Source organism: Stegodyphus dumicola, chromosome 3, assembly GCF_044657685.1.
Source record: "Stegodyphus dumicola isolate Sdum_Otavi_A_Nest chromosome 3, ASM4465768v1".
NCBI classification, from domain to species: Eukaryota; Metazoa; Arthropoda; class Arachnida; order Araneae; family Eresidae; genus Stegodyphus; species Stegodyphus dumicola.
This window is the reverse complement of record NC_140770.1, coordinates 118,598,021-118,621,835: the sequence shown is the minus strand read 5'-3', so window position 1 is coordinate 118,621,835 and position 23,815 is coordinate 118,598,021. Positions and strand designations below refer to the sequence as shown.

General features: G+C 35.2%; 1 protein-coding gene across 1 annotated transcript in view; it reads right to left on the bottom strand.

Annotated features, from left to right (window-relative positions):
- Positions 1-750: 750 nt before the first annotated feature.
- LOC118185609 (toxin CSTX-20-like) overlaps positions 751-23,815 on the bottom strand; it is a 31,265-nt gene continuing 8,200 nt past the window's right edge. The window contains exons 2-4 of the mRNA XM_035355494.2: positions 10,003-10,114; positions 3,925-4,037; positions 751-869 (exon numbers count right to left, since the gene is read on the bottom strand). Of these exons, the coding sequence (XP_035211385.1) occupies positions 825-869; positions 3,925-4,037; positions 10,003-10,114 (270 nt within the window). The 3' untranslated portion in view covers positions 751-824. The remainder of the gene's footprint in view (positions 870-3,924; positions 4,038-10,002; positions 10,115-23,815) is intronic.

Below are 23,815 nucleotides of genomic sequence, written 5' to 3'. Positions count from 1 at the left end.
TCTCATCTGAGATTTTCTCCATGTCCGGATTTCTTTATGTCAAGTGCCCTTGGGCTTTAATTCTGGAACCGGCCACGTTGCTCTTCGCAATAGCTCGATCAATTATAAAGTCTAAGTCTAGTCTTTGTCGCCGCTCTTCCCTTCTGTCTTTCTTTGTTTGAATAGTATGACGCAGTAAATTTAAATTTAGTCTAAATTACTATCGCTCAAGTAATCATGAAGAATCTAACAAAATAATGATTTAACATTTGAATTTAATAAAGATGTGGAACCAAAACAGCTAACCTCTTCTGTGTCATCATTTCATGCCAAGCTTTATGAGTGTGCCCGACTGCCAAACTATGACAAATTAAAAAAAAAAAAAAAAAAAAAAAAAGTCGAACAAGATAATAATGAGGCGAAGATTCTCTTCAGTGTAGAGGCTGTTTTTCAAGTGATTAGTGGTGTTGTGCGAATGTTTATGTTTTTGGATATCAACAAATTCCAATGACTGCGCAAGAAAAAACAAAAATGGAAAATAATCATTAATGCATGTTAATTTTCACAAAATAATGAATATTTTTATCACTTTATACGTGTGAGTGCAATCCTATAAAAAATCTAAAAAATTCAAAAATATAATAATTATTTCAAAAAAAAGCCCATCGAACGAGATCGCGTACCTTTAGTTCGCATTTTGCCAAGATCAGAAATTTACGAAGCAATAAACACCTCAAAGAGTTTTCTTTCGAAGGTTTTTAATAAGGAAACTTATCAAAAAGAATAAAGTTTTTATTGATCTGTAAAAACAGTTTTAAACAAACGCAGTTGTTGTACACAAAATATTACATTGTCGGCATAATGCACTTGGGGTTCTTCATGAATGTTACCTGCAAAATGAGAAAATGGCAAAATTATTTCATGCATACAGTTCATTCCAGCAACACTAAAATGTAAATAAAGCCGCTAAAATCCCACGTAAATTAATTCAGCTATAAGCGTCCAATAAAAGATAGTCTAAATGGTTAGTTTTCTGTTTCGAGTTCTGTGACGTACATGCTGTGCAACACTTAGAACATAAGAGTTCCTAAATAATTAGATACGTAATTGACACATTAGCCAAACGGCTAATCTGATTGGGTCGCCATTAGATTCTTTCGTGTCATTCGGCAGCAACGGACTAAACTTCCGAAAACTCCAAAATTTTATATGTTTAATAAATTTTAAAAATCGAAAATTTGATGTGCATTCCAGAGCAATCTAAAAGTTCACCGTCACTTAAAACGTTATCTAAACATATCAAGTACTCTTCTTTCCTCCAGAATACTTGAATTCAGTTGGAATATTGGATATATCTCCAATGCATTCATTTTTTGAAAAATTGTTTCACAAGAATATAGTAAAAATAAATTTAAATAATCCTCTTGCGCCATTGCTGCAACGAATGAAATTTGAATTTAACAAATATTCTCTATTCTTAGAAAGCTAATATAAATTAAAAATTTAATTATGAAATTTGAATTGCGAATATAAAAATTAATTATTGCTGTGAACTAATTTACAATATCATTTAAATTCTAAGAGCATATCTAAATTAAGCGCAAAGATGACACGATTTAAAGCGATGAAAGAAATATATAATATTCCAAAAAATTAACTCCCCAAATTTTTTTAAAGAATGTTTAAGACCAAATTAATTTGCATACGTGAATAATTGTTAAGTAGGCAGGAGACAGATGTTAAAATGTTTATTCGAACTTTTAATTTTATTTCAAAAAAATGTTTTTCGAACTTTTTTTCGGAAACGTTTTTCCGAATTTTTACAATCCTTAGCACTTTGCAATATATATTTTCACAAACAGTAACAGTTAGCAATTTTTACAATTTTTACACATTTTTATAATGCCTCACAGTTAGCAACATTTTTGCACACAAAACAAACATTTTACATTTTACATTACTTAAAAGTTTACAGCATAGGTTTTTACAATAGCTCACACAGGTAGCAGCTTAACACGCAATTTTACAATGTATTAACGCCCTAGCTATTACAGTGTACTAACGCCCTAGCCCTACCTATTAGTTAGCAGTAACAAACTACTCAACCTCACTTAGTTTAGCAAATGCTAATCCACTCTCAGGAATACAAATGTGTAGTTACTAGGTAAGTTAAATTAAAACTTGTTATTTACTAGCCTTTTTAGTATTACTTTTGTATTTTTGTGTTTTGATAGAGTGTATATAGTTTATTTTAGGTTTACATGCATAATTCGTGTAGGGGAAGTTTCCAACAGGCAAGGGTTTCTAAATTCTTTTATTTTCTAAAAAATTTGGTTTTCGACTCATAATTATATTGGCAATTTACTAATGAATATTTTAATTCCTAGTCAGTTTACTTGATAATTTTCTCAAAATTCCCCACTAGTTTAAATTTCGTTTTTAGTAATTCATAACATTTGGTTTTACTTTTGGTTTTGAATATTACTATATCCCTGCCTATATAGATGACGAAATACGAATTGAGTAATTGAAGAGTAAGCTTTGGAGACAACTTCCCCTTGATAAGATCTGTCTCCTGCTCAACAATTATTCACTCATGCAAATTAATTTGGTCTTAAAAATACTTGAAAAATTCTTGGGATTAATTTTTTGGAATATTATATATTTCTTTCATGGTTTTAGATAGTGCACTTAATTTACATATACTCTTAGAATTTAAATTATATTGTAAATTAGTTCACAACAATAATTAATCTTTTATATTTATAACTTACCTAGTAACTACACATTTGTATTCCTGAGAATGTATAAGCATTTGCTAAACTAAATGAGGTTGAGTAGTTTTTTACTGCTAACTCTATAAATAGAGGGCGCTAATACAATGTAAAGTTGAATGTTAAGCTGCTACATGTGTGAGCTATTGTAAAAAACCTATGCTGTAAACATTTAAGTAATGTAAAATGTAAATTATTTTTTATGTGCAAAAATGTTGCTAACTGTGAGGCATTGTAAAAATGTGTAAAAATTGTAAAAATTGTTAACTGCTACTGTTTGTGAAAATAGATGTTGCAAACTGCTAAGGACTGTAAAAATTCGAAAATATGTTTTTGAAAAAAAGTTCGAAAAACATTTTTTGAAGTAATATTAAAAGTTCGAATAAACATTTTAACATCTGTCTCCTGCTTGCTCAACAATTATTCACTTATGCAAATTAATTTGGTCTTAAAAATTCTTCAAAAAATTTTTGGGGATTAATATTTTGGAATATTATATATTCCTTTCATGGTTTTAGATGGTGCACTTAATTTAGATATGCTCTTAGAATTTAAATGATATTGTAAATTAGTTCACAGCAATAACTAATCTTTTACATTCGCAATTAAAATTTCATAATGAAATTTTAAATTTATATTAGCTTTCTATGAATAGAGAATATTTGTTAAATTCATTTAAAAAAAAAATATTTTTTCTTCTTGCTTTGTCGTTATCACGGAGTTTGATCTCATTCGTTAAATTATTTACTGTAATTAGAAATTGAAAATTTTGATATATAGACCGCGTGCTACCAGTTTGTACACGACACCTAAGTTTGATGGACATGAGACCTACCAGGTAACTTCGGCATTCCGCCGCTTCGCACACAACGGCAGTCTGGTGGACGGTGTATATTTGCTCGTTTGGCACACTATACGAGTACAATAAAAGCCGCCTTTAAGCACTAACTTTACACATGACGCCTACCGAAATTTGGTGTCTTGTGCAATTTTGAGTATTTCAGAAGTATTTAAAATGGCCCTAAAACACAGCCAACTGTTAATGTTTAAAAAAATGAGATAGTATTTAAGCTTTTCTTTTTCAAATTTATAAATAAAATTTTATATTATTACGAATATGTTTAATATAATTAGCAATACAAAGAAGACAAAGAACACTTTTTGAATTTACCCCGTTCTCTGTTACGCCTTTGCCCAGACATTCATACATTTTTTCGCAAGGACAAGCGAAGTAGAACATATCCTTTTCTGGTTTGTAAAGAGAAGTGGCTACGCAACGTTGTCCTGGAAAAATATAATTCATTAAAAAATGCTAAAAAAATTAAAAATTTATATTAATAAATAATAATATATTATATTAATATATATTATATATATATATATTAATATTATAATAATAATATATTTATATTAATTAAAATTAAAAATTTATATTAATAAAGGTTCAGACGATAAAATCTATACAGGGTCATCTTAAGCAATAATTGTACAGAATATTACAAGAGGAACAACAGCCGCGATGCTACCTCGCCATTTTTCCAGACTGCGGTGGTGATCTGTCAGCAATGGGGACGAATTTTTAACCGTGCTACGCAATATTTATGTTAATGAAAAATAATGGCAAAATTGTTTTTTATCTGATTATAATAATAGAATGATGATTATTGACGAATAGAAAATAGTAGTGCTTCAGTAGACAGATATCGAATACAATCGCTTGAATTGCCTTTTTAATGTGTTCAAAGTACACTGACGATCATTGAGGATGTGATACGTCCTCTTCAGGACTATATCAGTGCATTCTTTTAGTAATGTTACATACCATAATAATATCGTAACGCAATAAATCTTCTGATAATGCAATAAAAGTAAGTACATATAATTTCATTTATCTACTATTTATGGTAAGCTGCTTTTCGTTTTAGTATGGTAGTGTTATCAGTTTCCTTGGCTTTGATCATGGTTCACGAGTGGCAGATTATCTGTTGCGAGAATAACTTATGTGCAGGTTTACACTGATCAACAACTTGCTTTCTTACACTACAGCATTTTAGTAATCCGTATGTATTTTCGCTGCTTATTCCGATTATGAAATCAAAATATCTTCATCGGACTGTATGGTTTGTAACTGAAAGGATCATTAATAGTATAATTAATGTCAATTTATGCTTATTGCTAACAGTCCGATACGCAGTGTCTGTTATGCAGAGGGTGTTTGCAAACTTTCAAAATGATTTCGATAAAGAATTTTTAAGCAGATGGAATAAAATTTTCTGGCAGCTTCCAAATGAGAAATATCATACGCTACCTTATTATTCTTTCAAAATGTCTTAAGTAAACAAACTGTGGTTGAAGGATATGTTTTCGCTCTTTAAAAAGAGAAATATATCTATTCCATAATTCAAAAACATTGTGAAGTGCATGATATTGTTGCGTAGATGAGGGGATCCTACAAATGAACATGCAAGTGCAAGTCTAAACTCAAGACTTTTTATTAACTAGAACTGAATGAAGAGCTACATATATACAGATGGTGAACATGCTTAAACATTCCAGACTAGGAATGTTCTGGAAGAATAAGAAGGAAATTTACATAAATAAGACAACATTAACAACAAGGAAATTTACATAAAAACCAATTATCAGGTATCTTGCCGTTGATGGGTTTCGAACCCAGTACTTTCGGGTTTCGAGTCCTGCGCCTTCTCCGCTTCTCCTATGAGGAGCTCGGTCGAAACGAGCGATTTTCGCTACATTTTCCCCTTCTTAGGAAGAAGCAGCGTCCCGCTGCGATCTGGTCTGGCTTCTTGTAACAGGTCTCCTGGATATATTGTGCTTTCTTTCATCGTCTAGTTGTACTTTCGGATCAAGATAGGGCTTCAACCTCAATACGTGAACGATGTCTTTTGAATTCCGTCGTTTCTTATTTTGTTCCATACTTTCTACTTCGTACGTCACGTCAGAGAACTGTCGTGTTATTCGATACGGTCCAAAGTAACGTCTTAGGAGCTTTTCGGATAACCCAACCTTTCGTACTGGAGTGAAGACCCAGACAAAGTCTCCGATGTTGTAGCTGACAGGTCGATGTCTCTCGTCATATCGGCGCTTGTCTGTGGTTTGCGCTTTAAGAATATGGAGTTCTGCAAGCTATCTAGCTTCTTCAGCTCTAGTGATCAGATGTTGCACATAACTATCTTTGGAATTTTCGATACTGTATGGGAAAATTACGTCGAGAGGAGTCTGGATATCTCTGCTATAAATGAGAAAGAATGGGCTGAATCCCGTTGTGTCTTGTTTGGCTGAATTATAGGCATAGGTTACAAATGGTAGAATAGTATCCCAATTTTTCTGTTTAACGTCTACGTACATGGACAACATGTCTGCCAATGTTTTATTGAATCTTTCAGTTAAGCCATTGATCTGAGGGTGATAAGCAGTCGTCAGCAGATGAGACGTCTTGCATAGATGAATTACTTCTTTAACAACACTGGATAGGAAGTTGCGTCCTCGGTACTTATCATTTCTTTGGGGGCACCATGCTTCAGTACAATTTCTTCAACTATAAACTTGGCAATTTCGGTGCCCTCAGCTATCGGTATTGCCTTTGTGACTGCAAATCTGGTAAGGTAATCTGTGCAAACTATAATCCACCGGTTCCCATTTCGAGTAATAGGAAAGCGTCCAAGTAGATCTATTCCAATTTTTGTAAACGATGTGTCAGCAGGTTTTATCGGATGAAGCTGTCCTGGTGGACGTTGCGGCGGTGATTTCCGTCTTTGGCATTCTCGGCAGTGTGATACGTACCGCCGTGTGCTTCCATATAGCCCTGGCCAATGGTACTTCCTCCTTATTCGGTCGTACGTTTTGGCAAATCCGAGATGGCCAGCGGTTGCAGCATCATGAAGACTTCTTAGAACCTCGCTACGAAGTTGCTTTGGTACCACCAAGATCCACTGCTGTCCCATAGGATCATAGCTTCTTTTGTACAGTATACCATTCCTTATTTGTTAATTTTGATATGCGTCACCTCTCTTGAGAGTTGTAATGATGGATTTTAATCGTTTGTCCTTCTGCTGCTCTTTTCCGTTATCTACGATCGCTGCAAAGAAAGGATGTCTTCATTGTTCTCAATTATTAGTTCTATAAGAGGCTTCCTTGATAGTGAATCTGCATCGGAGTGTTTCCGACCGCTCTTGTACACGATATTTATGTCGTACTCCTGCAACCTGAGAGCCCACCGCGCAAGTCTTCCGGATGGATCCTTAACATTGGCCAGCCAACATAAGAGTGGTGACCTGTGACTACCGTGAAGGGTTTTCCGTAGAGGTATGGCCTGAATTTACTAATTGCCCGGATGACGGCAAGGCATTCTTTTTCGGTAGTAGAATAGTTCCTTTCAGCTGCAGTAAGGGACCTGGATGCATAGGCTATTGTTCTTTCTTTGCCATCCTGGATCTGAACCAGTACTGCACCGATACCATAGCCACTAGCGTCAGAATCTATCTTGGTTTCTGCGTCTGGAATAAGATGTCCCAAAACAGTGCCACTGGTCAGCAGCCTTTTAAGCGTTGCGAAAGATTCAATCTGTAACGCGTTTCAAGAAAATTTTGCATCTTTCTTCAACAAGTCATGTAGGGGCTTTGCGATATCTGCGAAATTTTGGATAAATCGTCGGTAGTAGGAGCACAAGCCCAGAAAACTTCGGACATCGGCGATATTTTTCGGAGTAGGGAACTTTGCTACAGCCTCTACCTTTTGTGGATCGGGATATATCCCATGTTGATCGACTAAGTGTCCCAATATAGTCAGCTTCTTTCTGCCAAATGAACATTTCTTGGAATTTAGCGTCAGTCCTGCTCTTTGGATACATTCCAGCATTTCCCTCAAACGCTTTTGATGTTCTTCGAAATTAGGTGCGTACACAATTATGTCATCGAGGTAGCAAAGACAAATATTACATTTGAGACCTCTTAGTACCGTGTCCATCATCCGTTCAAATGTGGCTGGAGCATTGCATAATCCGAACGGCATGACTTTAAATTCATAGAGACCATCTGGAGTCACAAAAGCTGTCTTTTCTCTGTTTGTATCATCAACCTCTATTTCCCAGTAGCCTGACTTCAGATCCATCATAGAGAAAAGTTTTGCACCAGCCAGGCAGTCCAAAGCATCATCGATGCGAGGTAACGGATAGACATCCTTTTTAGTTACCTTGTTCAAATTTCTGTAATCGACACCAAAACGCCATTCACCATTTTTCTTCTTCACAAGCACGATTCGAGATGACCATGGACTATCTGATGGTTGTATCACATCTTCTTTTAGCATTCGTTGCACTTCGTCTGCAATCACACGCCTCTCAGTGGCTGACACACGGTATGGCCTTTGTTTGATTGGTGCACTGTCACTCGTATCAATCTTGTGCTTCACCGCATTGCATCGGGATTTTTTCGAAATACTGTTAAAGTCAAAAATATCACCAAATTCATCTAGTAGACTCAATAGCTCGTTTTCCTCAGCATTGGTCAAATCAGTACCGAAAATCTCTTTTAAGTTTTCTTGAGATAACCTTTTCCTGGACCTATGTCTCTTGGAACCTGCTGGAGCCTGATAACTTAGGGAGCAAATAGCCTCGTTTTTTATGGTCGTTAAATAGCCTACATTCATCCCTTTCGGTATCAGTTGGGTTCGTCGAGAACAATTAGTTACCCATAATTTACCACAACCATCCTCTATAGTGACAATTGAGGCTGGTATCAATAGTTCTTTTTCGCACATCAGAAATCTGTTTCCAACAATCATAGCTTCATCTGTTTCCCATAGCTCTGAATTCAGGGCATACATTCGCTTTGTGGTGTTTGCTTCAATTACATAATCGGTTGCGGCAAACAAGGAGAGCTCTGACTTATTTAAATATTCATTGTCTGGAAGGATTTCTGCAAGTATAAGTTCTTGATTTCCACAATCGACAACGGCATCGGTGTGAAGGAAAAAGTTCCATCCAAGTATCATTTGATGACTACATTCAGGAAACACAAGGAATTCAAACGGTTTCTTAGTCCCATTCAAATCAACTTTCAATACAAAGCGTCCCGAGGCAGCTACAGTTTTACCACAGGCAGTTTTCAATACAGGTCCATTCTCAGCAAACATAGCTGTCGACGTAACTGTTCGGATATGACAGAATAATAGGCCCCCGAATCAACAAGGGCTTTCACACACTGTCCGTTAACGGTGATAAAAGTGTTATTCTTTCCAACTGGGCTGTGGTGTACGTCAGAGGATTTTCTTCAACTGAGGCCTCACCTCCTGTACTGGTCGCTTGAGCTAGATTTCCTCGTTGGTTCGGCGTGGGGAACGGCTGGAACGGCGTACTGGTGACTGCGATTGTCGGCGGTTGAGAGAGCGTCGCGGATAAGGTGAACTGCTCCTTATTCGGGAAGAACTAGGTTGTGCATAGTCGTCGTCTAAGCTGTATGTAGATTCAGTATCCCTGTCCAGTCGAGGGTTGGACGTCTTTTGCGGCTCTTGCATTTTCAAATATTTGGCGTCTTTCCCTACAGTACCTCAGAACATGATGGCCTTCCTTGCCGATCAACATGAATCAGTTCTGAGGAGCCATGTCCGAGATGCTGGTAGTATTTAACTATGGCTTGTCATGACAATGCCTTTACTGCATCGCTCTAATTTCTCAATAAATCACTAAAACAAATCATCGCATTTCAACCTTAGAATCCATTCTACTTTCCTTCTACGATGCACTTACTACCACTACTACAATGACATTATTTCTATCGTAAAACATCGGTACGAGATTTATTCTATACACATAGTAGATAGCGTTTATTATAATTATTTTTTGGATCCCCTTCTTTCCCTCGTTTTCAAAAGAGAATTTCTTGAAAAGAATTCTCTTCTGAATTGCGTGTACTATCAACTTAGCTATTAATTTAAAAATTTTTACTTTTAGCGAAAATTATTCTTGACTATAAATTTTTATAAAGCATATCGAATACAGTTTGTAGATCAATGCTTCTTTGATCATGTGGCTTTATATTCTTGTTACTGTTCTTATAAGAGTTATCAGATCAAAATATCCATTCATCATATCAAGTCAAATGGATTTACCTAAAAATAAATAGTTATCTTGATGGAAGGAAGGAAATTATGCAATACTCTTAGCCATTAAATAATTTGATTCATCAAGACTGATATTACAGAAATGATAATTTAGTAAAAATTTACTGACCAGCTTTGTATCGCTTTTCACAGAACGGGCTCTTGAAGAACATCGTGTCCAAACAACATTCATCTTCCCCGCAGTCAGACTGTTTCGTACATCTTGTAGCAGCCAAACTGACCTATAAACGTACGCGAAAAGTTTCAGTGAAAAGTCATTGGAAGTTAGTAATCGAAACATACTTTAATGACATATTTTATATGTACATACATTTTTGAAAATAATTAGAGGATATTATGATTTTGGATATAAACTTCGCATGAGGAAATATTTTGGTGATTGATATACAATGTATAGGAGATGTAAGGTATGAGAAAAGAAACCATAAACAAGGAATAATTAATATTTTTATTGGTGATATTTGTTGGTAAACAAAAACTGCACAATTTGTGCATATTATACATACAACAAAAATGTGATTTCTCGTATAGGAATGAGTTTCAATAAGGGGTGTGGTTTGCCCTGACCGAAAGAAATGTTGCACTTCTACGACGCATGGAATCAATGTCATTATCAATTAGGGACTGGGTTGTTCTCTCCCACTCCTATAGAAGCAAACTTTCAAACTGACGAATTGTTCCTTATAAGGGTGACAAGCAATTAGCAACTCTTCTACCTAGAATGTCCCAAACATGTGCTATAGGGTTCATATTTGGGGAATATGCTGGTCAATCCAAAGGATTCCTTTGTCGAAAAGGAAATTGTTCTGTAGAGAGCACGATGTAGCCGGGCGTTATTATCCATGAGAATGAATTCACCCCTGATTGCTGCAGTGTAAAAGAACGCAAGTATGTATGAGGATCTCATCCCTATATCGTTGAGCCGTTAGTGCTCCATTTCTGATAATGCGCTGATCAGTGCAGCCACTAAAAGAAATAGCTGCCCAGACCATCACTCCACCTCCGCCAAATCGGGAACGTTCATGCACAAATGCAGGAATATCCCGTGTACCAGGTTCTATGCAGATGAGAATCCTCCTATTTTCAAGTTATACATCAAAGCGGGGTTCGCCCGTGAAGAGCACGTTGCTCCACTCATCTTGTCCCCATCTGAGATGTTCCTGTGCTCGTCTTTTGCGGGCAGCACGGTGGTCCTGTGTCAACGAAACACAAATCATAGGTCTACGAGCATACAAACGTATATGCTGGAGTCGATTTAGAGCAATCTGAATCGAAACTCTAGCATCGGTAACCCTCTGAAGGTGACGTATAAGAAAGTGGCATGCATTCATAGTGTGGTTTCTTCTGGCCGTCAGTGTTCAATATCGATACTCATTTTGTGTTGTTGCAGGCGAACGACCTTGTTCGAATCTTTGGTGAATATTTTCAGTTTCTAAAAACTTCTAACGCTTTCGCTAAAACGGATTACATTTGACCCAAAATGAGCGATGATCCTCCAGGTTACTGATTTAGCTATGACATCTCGCTGAGACATTACACTGTTATTCACTGTTACTGTGTATTCATTGTTATAAAACATTCAACACACGTGAATTGTTTTTAATCTCTTACAGAAGGAATGCTGCAAGTTGCTTTTCACTGCTTATCTGAAACTCGTGATTTTCGATATTATAGACGAAAATTTAAACTCTGTAACTTTCCTTTCTTATCCTCTTCTCTTTCATTTTTATTAAAAAAGTTGTCGATAATATGGTTATTTTTATACCCGAACTCACAATATCCTATAATTGTTTTGAGCAGTGTATACAAAGTGTGTGCAGTGTATATTTACGTTCTTTTCAAGTAAAGTTTTTGAGTGAATTTAATGACAAATGCCAGTGCTTACCTTTGTGAAAAATATTTTGAAAGATAATGTGCTATAAGCATATAGCAGAATGAATGTCATTCGTAATCAGATGTGTATGAATCCAACTATATTTCTGTCATAAACGTGTATTTACTGTGTAATCATTTTATCTAATTTTTTTTTTAAAGAGAGATAAGGATAGACCCAACTATTGCATTTATTTTTCTGGGAAATTTATGCTGCACTTGGTGCTGCGTTAGGAAAGACTGACCTGGATATTGTTCAAAGGGAATCAGGAATTTGAATAACGTAGACGTACATACTAGTTAATTTATTGTGATAAGCTATCTGTTCCAAAAACCCCGTGTCGTAAATGACCGTTGATAATCATACTTGTCTTATTTTTTAAGTATGGTCCATTGTGAATATCGTTTGAAATTTCGCGCGTGCATGAGAATGAATGCGCCGGCAAGCTCCCGACTTACTTTTTGAAGAATCCAACACCTTTTTGATTGACGGTGAGTGAATCTAAGTGGTATAGATTCACTCATTGTGATTCATTTCGTAGTGTGACATTAAAATGTTTAACTTAATCACCTTCTTGTGAATATTCATTGCAAGATATGTGAAGTATAGCGTGACAGCGCAATGTGTGACAGTAAAGCGCGAAAATGGGTGAGATTGCTTTCAAGAAAGGTCGGAACTCTGATGGAAAAGTGAACATGACATTTAATGTAATTGACTGTCATCACATAGACGGTTAGAATTCTATGAGAAAAGCATGCAAATACTCATTGTTCCTTCTGATGAATGTATAAACTCACGCGATCATTATGTAAAAAGATAGAGAATCGCATGTAAATTCAAAAATAACTGTTTTTTGAAAATTTTTATTTGCCTGGTTTTTATTGCAAAAAGGACATTATTTCTCAATGAATAGCATTCTCTTAAACGATACTTCTTTTACCCGACCGAGACCATCAAGCACACGGAATGGCGATTACCAAAGTGTCTAATTTCGCTATCAAACAATTATTTTACTATCTGCTACTTCAGTCAGAGAATTGTATTTCCAGTTCTTATTGTATCAACAAACTTATTTTTGTGAAAAAATAATAAGTCATTCATTCATTGTAATTTGTTAACTGAAGTAAATTGTTAACTTTTTGTTTAACTGAAGAAAAATAAGGTAAAATATACCAGGGCTACCTATCCAGTGCTGTGTAATTTATCAAGTAGACTTATTTCGGATTATGACGCCGAAATGACTTATTACATTTTTCTGTACCTTTACGTTTTCATGGTGTATCTGAATAAATGACACTGGCAAATAAGTACTCAAAGAGTGCTAAAAGCAATTAATTTCTGTTTTTCATGTTATTGCAATTGATCACCTTCCTAATTTTGAAAGTGAAAGTTCAATGCGTACAGGTAGATCCAAGATATCCTGCCTTTATATGCGTCTAAAAGAAATGCAGAAAATCTTCATAGTTTATTTTTCATGATGATTTTTTGTACTTCGATACACTTTTCACATCGTTTAAGTAGCGACTTCACGGTTCCTGGAAAAGTAATCTGAAGATCTATCTTGAAAATTTCCCGTAAGTGCGCTTTTCACGCCATCACCATCAGTAACGAACGCGTGCGATATCTCTAACAAAACTTGAAAGTGTTTTCATTTAGTATTGCTACTATCTGTCTGCATGAATTTATTGCCAAATAATTTTGTATATGTAAGGCCTAAAACTTTTAGAGTCACCTACCTTACCTACCTCTAAAGTACCTTCTTTTTTTCTCTCTAAAATTTCGACAGTCTTAAGGGATTAAACTTAGATTAAAATTTTTGGAAACCAAAAATCGAAAGTTTTAAATTTTAGAAAAGATAAATAGAAGTTTGTAGTATTCCTCACTCTGTACTACTGAAGTAAATGTTTAGAAACCTAGTGAACTGTCGAGAAACTTATCACTTAATTCAAATAACAGAAATCGTAAACTCAAGAAGGGTTAACTACCCTTTATTTCACTCAAAATATGATAAACAGTCGGCCCCTTTCTTCGGGCTTATAACAAAGCCTCTACTTGGGTTTAGATTCAAAAATAAGAAATAAGAACTAACTATATTTAAGAGACTTAACTAAAACAAACACAAATCTAACGTAGTTGGCCTTTAATCTAAACTATTCGGCGAACATCAAAAGGCACGTAATTACGCGGCCGAGCTTCTAGAGAGACTTAGCCCGAAGGCAAACAAGCGCTACTGAGGATTCCTAGCTGTCTCTCTCTAAGTAAAGAAACGTTGGGGAGTTCGTTTCCGGTTTGTCGGCCGCCTTTGTTTGGCTCTGTGTTTTCGCGTTTTACTCTGTGCTCCCGGACTATAAGAAGGAATCTAATGATTAAAAGTGTATGCTTCAAGTGTTCCGGTTTCTGAGGATACAAATTTTGTGAAATTTGTGCCATTTTTGGCGAAGATGTGATGTTTTTCGTCTAAGCCACAGCGACATAACATTGCGGTATAGTGGTGTGCGTTTGCCATTCTTTTGTGCTAAGTGGTGTGAATTTTGTGATTTGTAGTTGAGAAATTCGTAATCGGATTGCCTGTACGGATTGCAGCAATATGCGACTTGTGAAGGTCAGATAAGTACTAATATCACTTTTCGATGTTCTTTTAGGTATGTTTGCATCGTATGTTGGCATCCATTGACAATGCATTGTATTCGTTCTGCTTATTTTATATAATTACAGTGTTTATTGCTTTATATAAGTGTAATTTTCTTATTGTTCCTCGTACTATGTCTAAATATAAGTACGTTTTAATAAGCTTGAACAATTTTTCAATCCTATTATAACTTTTATACTTATTTTTGTACATTGAATTGTAAGAGACGCTAACTTACACCACTGTTCCTGGTACTGATTTTTAAACTATTACCGGAAGTTGCCATAGGTTTTCTACTTTATTTTACAGTAGTATCTTTTAATATAATAATAATACGCTGATTATTATGTCTAGAGTTTTCACTTTTAAATTAATCTCAACAAGTTGCCTTTACGACCTGGTTCTTTCTTATATAACTACACAGACCTAATGTTGAATTTAGGGTCATAGTGCTACTTGATATCTTTTCTTGATTGTTTTAATTTTGTTGCCATTATGTTCCTTAGGGTTCCTTCTCTTGTAATAAATAGCCTTTCAAATTGTTAATTTTTTAAAATTAGACTATTGCTAATTAGTGTTTTTTATTTTGATGGTTCTTTTCTGCATAACGTACTCATTTGCCATTGTATTTCAGTAGTAATGCTATATCTTGACTTCAACTAACAGGTTCTTCTTTACTTGTAAAGCGATTGCCTTGCATAGTGACTTTGTATACAGAAATACCTGTTCTACATTTTTTCCCTCAATTATTGTTAATATAATGTCTGTTTCAAAAACACCAATTTCACCTGCACAATCTATGGTTTCATTATGTGAATCATCCCCCAGCTTAGTGAAAGGTTCAGCTGTGGATATTATTTCGGGTAATCACACGGTTTTCATTAATGAGGCCTGTGACGGCATCTTTAATCTTCTGGTTGACTCTAATTCTAAGCACAGATTAAATAATAAGGAAACTACTAAGCTCAAGAAATTTGTTAGTAACATACGGCAGCATTCAACAAAACGAGAACTCTATATTGCACATCTAGAGAGTTTTCAGGGGCTAGTTTAAAAGAAAGAGTAACCTCCTTGGAGGAACGTAACATGTCACTAGAAAAGAATCACTAGAAAAGAAACTCTTTGAATTAGAAGTGAAACTCGATTCCTTCTTAAAGTCACCTCCACTCTCTGGCTTACAACGCGTTGATTTAGCACGGCAACTGCTCCCGCAGTGTAGCTCCGCACTGATAATTCTAAGGAGTTCCATACTTACGCAGAGGCTGCGGGACGATCACGAGAACTTGGAGTACCAACAGTAAATACTCCTGATACGAAGGAGGGTTCTAAGAAACCCAAAAGAAATCTTTCGGATAACGTTCTCCTTATTTCAGCCAAAGATTCTTCCCGAACACTTAATAGCATTCAGTTTCAACTGGCAACCGATTTGGACATTAAACATTTAGCTCTCCCCATAGAGATCAGACCTACTCGTTCAAATAATATTTTAATACGTTGTAAAACAAGGGAACATCTGACAACATTGAAACAGGCAATTCAAGAAAAGGATTCCCTGAATACAGACTTACAAATAAAGGAGCCTAAGCCTTTGACAACGAAGATTTTGATCTTTGGAGTTTCCACGAAGTTTCAAGCAGAAACAATAGTCCAGGCCTTCCGAAACTTAAAAGAGTCTCATTCGACTAATATTCATCCCATTTCCCCACAACCCGTCGTGACGGTAAAAATAATTGGCTTGTAGAATTGGACTCAACATACGCTGAGGGGATTATTGGTTTTGGTTTCTTACATTTAGGCTTTGTCAGGTGCTACTTTCGCAGACACGTACGAATTCATCGGTGTTTTAATTGCCAAGGTCTGGGACACTCTAGTCGCAATTGTCAGGCTGCTCCTGTTTGTGCTCGTTGTGCTGGTGCACATGCAAATAGGGATTGTAAAGAGCGGGAACAGTGTGTGAATTGTAAACTCTCAAATCAACATAGCGGCTCCGCTCTTGATATAGGTCATCCTGCAAGTTCTAGTACCTGCCCCACATATCGAGAGGTACTAAAAAAGAAAATTCAGCAAGAAGCTTAAAGAATTCAATATGTTACAGCTTATTTCAACTGACGCTTCTAATACTATTCTGTGCACTGAGAGTACTATTAATTTTCTAAAATGTAACTTACAACGTTCTCGAGTTGCAACTTCTCTAATTTATCAGACTCTTAAAGAACTCAATCGTTACGTTTTTACAAGAACCTTACATAGCTCATGATTCAATTCCGAGTCCACCATCCTGCTTTCAAGCTCATTATTCTCGTTCTAGGTCTTCAGTACTTGTTACAACGGGTACAATTCAATTGACTTCTTTTGTGGTTTCACAGCATGTGGTCTCTGCGTTTATCTGCTTTGCAAGTGAATCACTACTCGTCTCCTCGACTTATTGTCCACCATCTGAAGACTTGGAAAGTAATCTACATGAACTTGACTTCATATGATCAACTTCCTTTCAACATATATTTGTTGCAGGAGATTTTAATGCTAGTAATACTTTATGGGGTTCGCTCAACGACAATGTGAGAGGAACAGCTGTTATCGAATTTTCGTATTCTCATCATTTACATATTCTTAATAATTCTGACAGTCCACCCACTTTTCGTACTACAAGAGCGCAGGGTTGGATTGACCTGACCTTATGCAACAACTCTTCGGCTCAGTACTTTCAAAATTGGTGTGTTCCGAGATGATTTAGTCAGCTCTAGTGATCATCAAATAATAACATTTACGTTTAATAAACAAGTCTCTTGCTTTTCAAAGTGTAGATTCAAGACAATTTCAGGCAATATTAACAAATTTATAAATTAATTGGCTCCTTCGGTTGAAACTCTTTGCCATTAATTCGACTCAGCTTTCACTAAAGGTGACTTGAATAAAGTGTAAAATAGTCTCATAGCTTATATTACCACTGCTTGTAAGCGCAGTTTTAAATTCAAACACCTCAAACCACATCAACAGGTCTCATGGTGGACACCAGAGCTACAACAACTTCGACGAAATTTAAGACGCCTAAGACGACAAGCTCAGGGGGAGAGAACTTCACCTCTGCGGCAACAGCTTTTTACTTGATTGTACGAAGTATTGTAATCGCGAAAAGTTTCAGGCAGCATATTTCAACGAAAATATCCATTTTGACCGCTATCGAATGCAATTTAACGATGTTTTTGCGTGATATCTGTACGTAAGGACAGAATAAAATACTCTTTTCCTTCAAAAAAATTATAAAACTGCTTTAAAATTAATTCTGAAGAGAAATTTTCGTGGCGTCTGTACGAACGTATGTACGTACGTATCTCGCATAACTCAAAAACGAGTAGCCTCAGAACGTTGGAATTTTGTATATAGGACTGCTATAACATGTAGATGTGCACCTCGTATTTTGGTTGCAATCGGCCGCACCAAACGTATATAAATATATTTATATATATATCCACTCTGTTACCCGGCTCAGTGATCTCAGTTTCTTTACTCTTATATGTTTGTAAATTGTACATTTTTTGCTTTAAAAATGATTGTATTATGTTGTTTTTATCTTCCGGTTAAGGTTTTTATGCCTTTAGTAAATCTGTATGCAATATTTTTAGAATTATCAACAATTTTAAAGTTGTCTAAGTGCGCTAAGCCTTTTTTTTTTATGGCGGCCATTGATGTCTACATTTGAAACAGGAGACTAGTGGATTTGTTGCCAATCTAGAGAAACTTAACTTCGCAACAGCAAAGATAACGCTTCATTTATTATTGCCAATTAAATCATGCTTAATTCTTTCTGGAATTTTTTCGAGGAAATAAGTGTTTAAGATTTACTTCGTAATTTTTAATATAGATATTTTGAGTTTTTATGTATTTTTGCTTTCTCGCGAAGTGAGAACTGAATTAATTAAATGAGAAATACTCAATCGTCTGTGAAAAACTGTTTCTTTTTTGTTTTGTTTGCTTAATTTCTTTTATATATCATTCTAGCTTTATTATAGTATTTGAATAGAACATGTGGCAACGATTAGATAATTCTGTTCATTAAATGATATAAATTTTGTGCATTATGAGTTATAATATGAACGAAATATATAAGTTAACTGTTATATAATTATTGGATTATATAATAGTTAACTTAGTTTCCGTTATATAATTATTACATAAGTTAACTGTTATATAATTATTTATACTGTTAAGTAAATCTAGCGCCAGAGTGTCGCTATGGTAAACAAATACTAGAGTGAATTTTAAAGAATGCATTTATTCTATTGTGGTTCATTCGCTTTCGGAGAAGTAGATTTAATTCAGTCCAATAAGTTTAAATGAAATGCAAGAAAAAATGCGTATAATTTAATATTCCGTACAAGGAAGTCATGTGGTCTACACATCAGATTTTTGTTAAATATAAAAAAGAACAAGCTCACTTTAAACGTAAAGTACTGCAGTCAAAACTAGACTCTTGGAAGAAATGTTGCCTCAACCTATCAGTGCGTTTTGAAACAATCTATAAAATTGAGACTGATACAGTTTTTCATCCTCACTTAATTCCAGCTTCAGTTTTACCAGCAGCCTCCACTCAACAAGAAATTACAAAATACCTCTTTGCCAAAATTTTTGAATAGGATTCTATAGACGATGATACATCACAGCAAGTAGACATCCGACATAATTTTGAGAATTATACTTTTACATCAAAGCAGACAGATTCACCTGTGCCAACAGAAAGTGAAATTAGTCTCATAGTTAAAAATCTGAACATTCGCAAAGCACCTGGACCTGATGGTGTGGATAATCAAATCATTAGAATCATCTTCAATAATTTTCCAGCTCTGTTAATAGCTTTTTTTCATGCCTGTTGGCGTCTCAAGTATTTTCTTCAAGGTACTAAGATAGCTGAGGTAGTACTGTTTTTGAAAAAAGAAAAAGATCCTGCATTACCATCATCTTATAGACCTATTTGTCTGTTACCAGCTCTTGGAAAAGTACTAGAGAAGGCAATTTTAATACGGCTACAGTACTTCCTCGCTAAACATAACCTACTATCTAAGAAACAATATGGCTTCACCAAGAATAAATCTACGGAACATGCCTTAAATGATCTTCTAACAACAATTCAAACAAACAGGCAATATAATAACCATAGTTTAATCATTTCGCTTGACATACAGGCTGCCTTTGATAGACTTTGGTGGCTTGATGTTATTCAGGCACTAAAGAACTTAAATTGTCCAGTTTACTTGATTGACTTTCTTCGGGACTATCTCTCTGACAGAGCAGCTCAAATTACAGATGCAGCAGGTATTACAACCCATAGGGTTACTAAGGGATGCCCGCAAGGCTCCTGTTTGGGCTGCTGTGGCTGCTTGTAGCCGACTCACTCTTCACAGATTTTATGGATCATACAGATATAAAGCTTATTGCCTATGCTGATGACTTCTTAATCATTGTTAACGGTAGACACAATATTGAAAAAAGAGCACAAATTGGACTAAATATTTTCCAGGAGTGGGCGAGAAGACACAAGATTACCATTTCTCCAACCAAAACCAAGGCAATTTTAATTGGAAGACGACATCGACTTCGGCGTAATCCTAGTCTAAAATTGAATGGTTATTCTGTTACCTTCGTGGAGAAACTGCCTTTTCTGGGCGTTATCATTAATAATCGACTATCTTGGATTCCCCACATTAAATATTTAAGGGGTAAAGTAATGCGGATTCTTAATTCTATGAATAAAGTAACAGGACCAACATGGGGAGTACCACCCCATTTCCTTAAACTTTGGTATCAAGTAGTTACGCAACGCATTATATTGTATGCAGCATCAGCATGGGGCACGAATCTTAATAAAGGAGCCAAGCGGCAGTTGGATGCCTTACAGTGATCACATTTTCTTCAGATAAGCAAAGCTTATCGTACAACATCAATTGCGGCACTTCAGATTTTGACAGGCATTCCTCCCCTCTCTCTACAAGTAGAGAAAAAGGCACTTATAGCCTCTTTCTTACGTCTTTACGTCTCCGTACACAGCAAAATCTCTGGGGCTTTACATTTTACCCGGACAATTTTGAAGTGCGGGTTACAAACTTCATTCGCAAGCCCCCTGACTTTAACTTACGGCATTCAATTCATATTAAAAATACTCCTCAAAGTCAAGCATAAATTTCTATATTCACAGATGGTTCACGGATGGCCTCTAGCACTGGCAGGGGTCTTTGTGTTCTAAAGAGTCAGCAGTTGACTTTTCACTGGAACAGGCGATTGTCTAAATTTAACACGATCTACCAAGCTGAACTTTTGGCTATTCGAAAAGCGCTTCAACTTGCACACCAAATGGTCCTAATTACAAGTCAAAAGATTGCTATTTATTCTGACTCAGCTTCCAGCTTAGAGGCTATCTTAGACTACACCAGCAAAACTTCTCTTTTTAAAGATATACAACACTTATTGTTACAATTTCCGTCCTCTCTTCGACCCAATCTCATATGGGTCAAATCACACCAAGGTCTCTTCGGAAATGAATTTGCAGACCGTTTGGCAAAAGAGGCTGCTCTTGCACAGGAGCGCATAGAACAAGCTCTACCATTACCACAATCATACCTGAAATCTTTAACATGGAATTTACTGCAGAGTAAATGGCAAGAGCAATGGTCTGCTGGTTTGACTGGAAGACGAGTTTTTAAATTCATACCTAAAGTTTCGACAAAACTGCATGCTGTTAATTCGTCTTTAACATGGTTTCTCTCGGGACATGGTCCCTTTAAGAGCTATCTTCGAAGATTTAGACTTAGCGCAGACGATTGCTGTAACTGCGGTGGATTAGCTGATCCTGAACATTATGTCTTTCATTGTCCAGTATTCAAGCAAACTCTTTTACGCAGACCGCTGGGGCAATACTGGCCTCAGTGACTAGAAAAACTTTTGACTAACCGCGCAGGTATGCTTCAGCTACAGAGAGTACTGACACAATGCAGTGTACAGGTACAGACTTCTTCGTCAGTAGAAGAATAATACTTTAGTATAAGAGCTGGGGTGAGGTTCCTAGTTTCTTAGAAGTTATTGTCAGTTGTTTTTTGAGAATTGTTTACAGCTTTAGTTGTTCTCCAATTATAAGTAATTGCTATAATGTGTAATTAGTAATCATTTTGTCACACGTTTAATTAATAATCCTCATTTCTAACATGTAATATTATCAAGTAATATGTTTTACTGTGTTGTTTGATTTAATAATAAGTCTTGATATGGTTTAATATGTAATTTTTTTAGTAATTATAAGTAATTTTTTTATGTTACAAGTAATAATGTGTTGTTTTATCTTGTGTTGAAAGCTGTTTTTCTTTTATCTTGGAAATTGTTACAGCATTTACTATGACATGAGTTAGTTTTGTTTATATTTTTGGTATGACTCTTTATTTAAAATAGAATAACTGTTTTCCCATTGCTCATGGTGACTGCTTCTTCTAACATGTCAAATGCTTAGTTTCACTTTTTATTTACTTATTTGTAACTGTACTTTGTGATTGGTACATGCTTTGATTTGTAGACAAATTCATCTGTAATCGGTTTGCCTCTCTTACAATCTGTCTTGACATGGTCGTACCTTTTTCTTAATGGTGGAAAATTATTATAGCACATTTATGGTACTACTGAATGTTGTTTATGTACAAGTTAAGTTTAACAAAATGCATACATGTTCTAGCTCTTATTTAGCTCTTATTTAGTTTTATTTGACTTCACCAGAGTTTCTGTGCATAACCTAATTGTTCGAATCTTTTCTTATATATTGTTTATTTCAATGATTTTAACATTGTTTGACTAGAATTATACTTATCCATGAATATCTGGTGTACTCCTGGTGTTTGATACTGCAACTTTTTATAATGTGTATTGATTTGTAACAAGTATTGTGTTTTTAAAATGTATTAGGTTATGATCTGTCTTTTGTATTTACAATGATAATATGTAACATGTAAATATATTAAGCATTATGTAACAATATGTAATATGTTTTGTGTAATTTAATATATTTAGTAAGTTTTATATGAAATAAGTAATATTGTATATATTTGAACCAGTATAGTATATCTTTGTGTATATCTCTTATTTGCATTAATAACTAGGTTTTGAATACAAATGTAATAATGTGTAATAATATGAAGTGTTGACTATTGCGCTTAGAATTACTTTAATTTAGCGATCGACTTTCTTCGTTTATCTCTTCACATATCTGGTGCGAACTTTTCCATATTTACACTATGTTCTATCTTACTGCTAAATATTCTTGTTTGAATCTGTACATAATCAAACTTTGTTTTGGCTTATATGAACCAGTGAATATCTGGAATGACTTACCTACGAAATAATACAATTGTACTTTTATTAATTGTAACATCTGATTTCTTATAAACATTATGACACTTTTTCTTCATTCAAAAGCAACAGCATAAAGTGTACATCACGTGCTTAGTTGTATCTGAAGTAATCTTTTGTTCACCGTTATGAATGCATGTCTCTCAATATTATGCTATCTGTTCTTGTGTAGATTAACATATAATTGTACTCATAGTTTTTCTCCTGGCACATTTATGGCCAAGTATGGAAACATAATGTTTGTTCTATATTGTGTATATCTGGTATGATCTTCTTTAACTCATTGTTACAATTATATGACAACTGTTAATTGTACTGGAATCAACAAACATTTTGATTGAACTTTTGGATTTTATTACTATGATTTAGTACAAATTCCAGTATATCTGAGTTATATGACTTGAATGTTGCATGAACTGCACAATACTTTGCTTTGGACGAAACATTTAGTACTGGATTATGGAACATAAAATATGTTCATTTACACTTAAATTTGGACTCTAGAGATCAGACTTGATTCTTTCATGACTATATACTTCATTTCAATAGCGTGCAGATTCTGAACGGGGTGTTGATCCTTACTGCTCATTTACTTGTGTTTTCTATTATATATGACTGACATTTATCTATGATCTTCTACTTTAAACGTTTTGCATTTATTGTTACCATGTTTGTTACTGTAGGCCCGCTGTCAATTCCTGTCTTAACTGTTCTGGAAAATCTTAATATAATAACTTCAGATGTATTTCTTCAACGTACGCAATATATACAAATAACTCTGTATATTGTATAAATGTGAACTTTGAAATTTGACTTTGACATTTTAGTGCCCGACTGATCTATTTTGGCCCCGACCTAAGGTTGTGGCCAGTAGATAGTAGATGGTTTTACCTCTGAGTAACATATTCCGTTTGTTGCCTTTAGGATAACTTAGCTCGGAAGTTGCTCAGTAGGTCAGTGTTGTCTCTCTCTAAGTAAGTTGAACCTTCCTTAAATACTACTTCTTACTCATATGCATTCAACGCGATTCTAAAAACC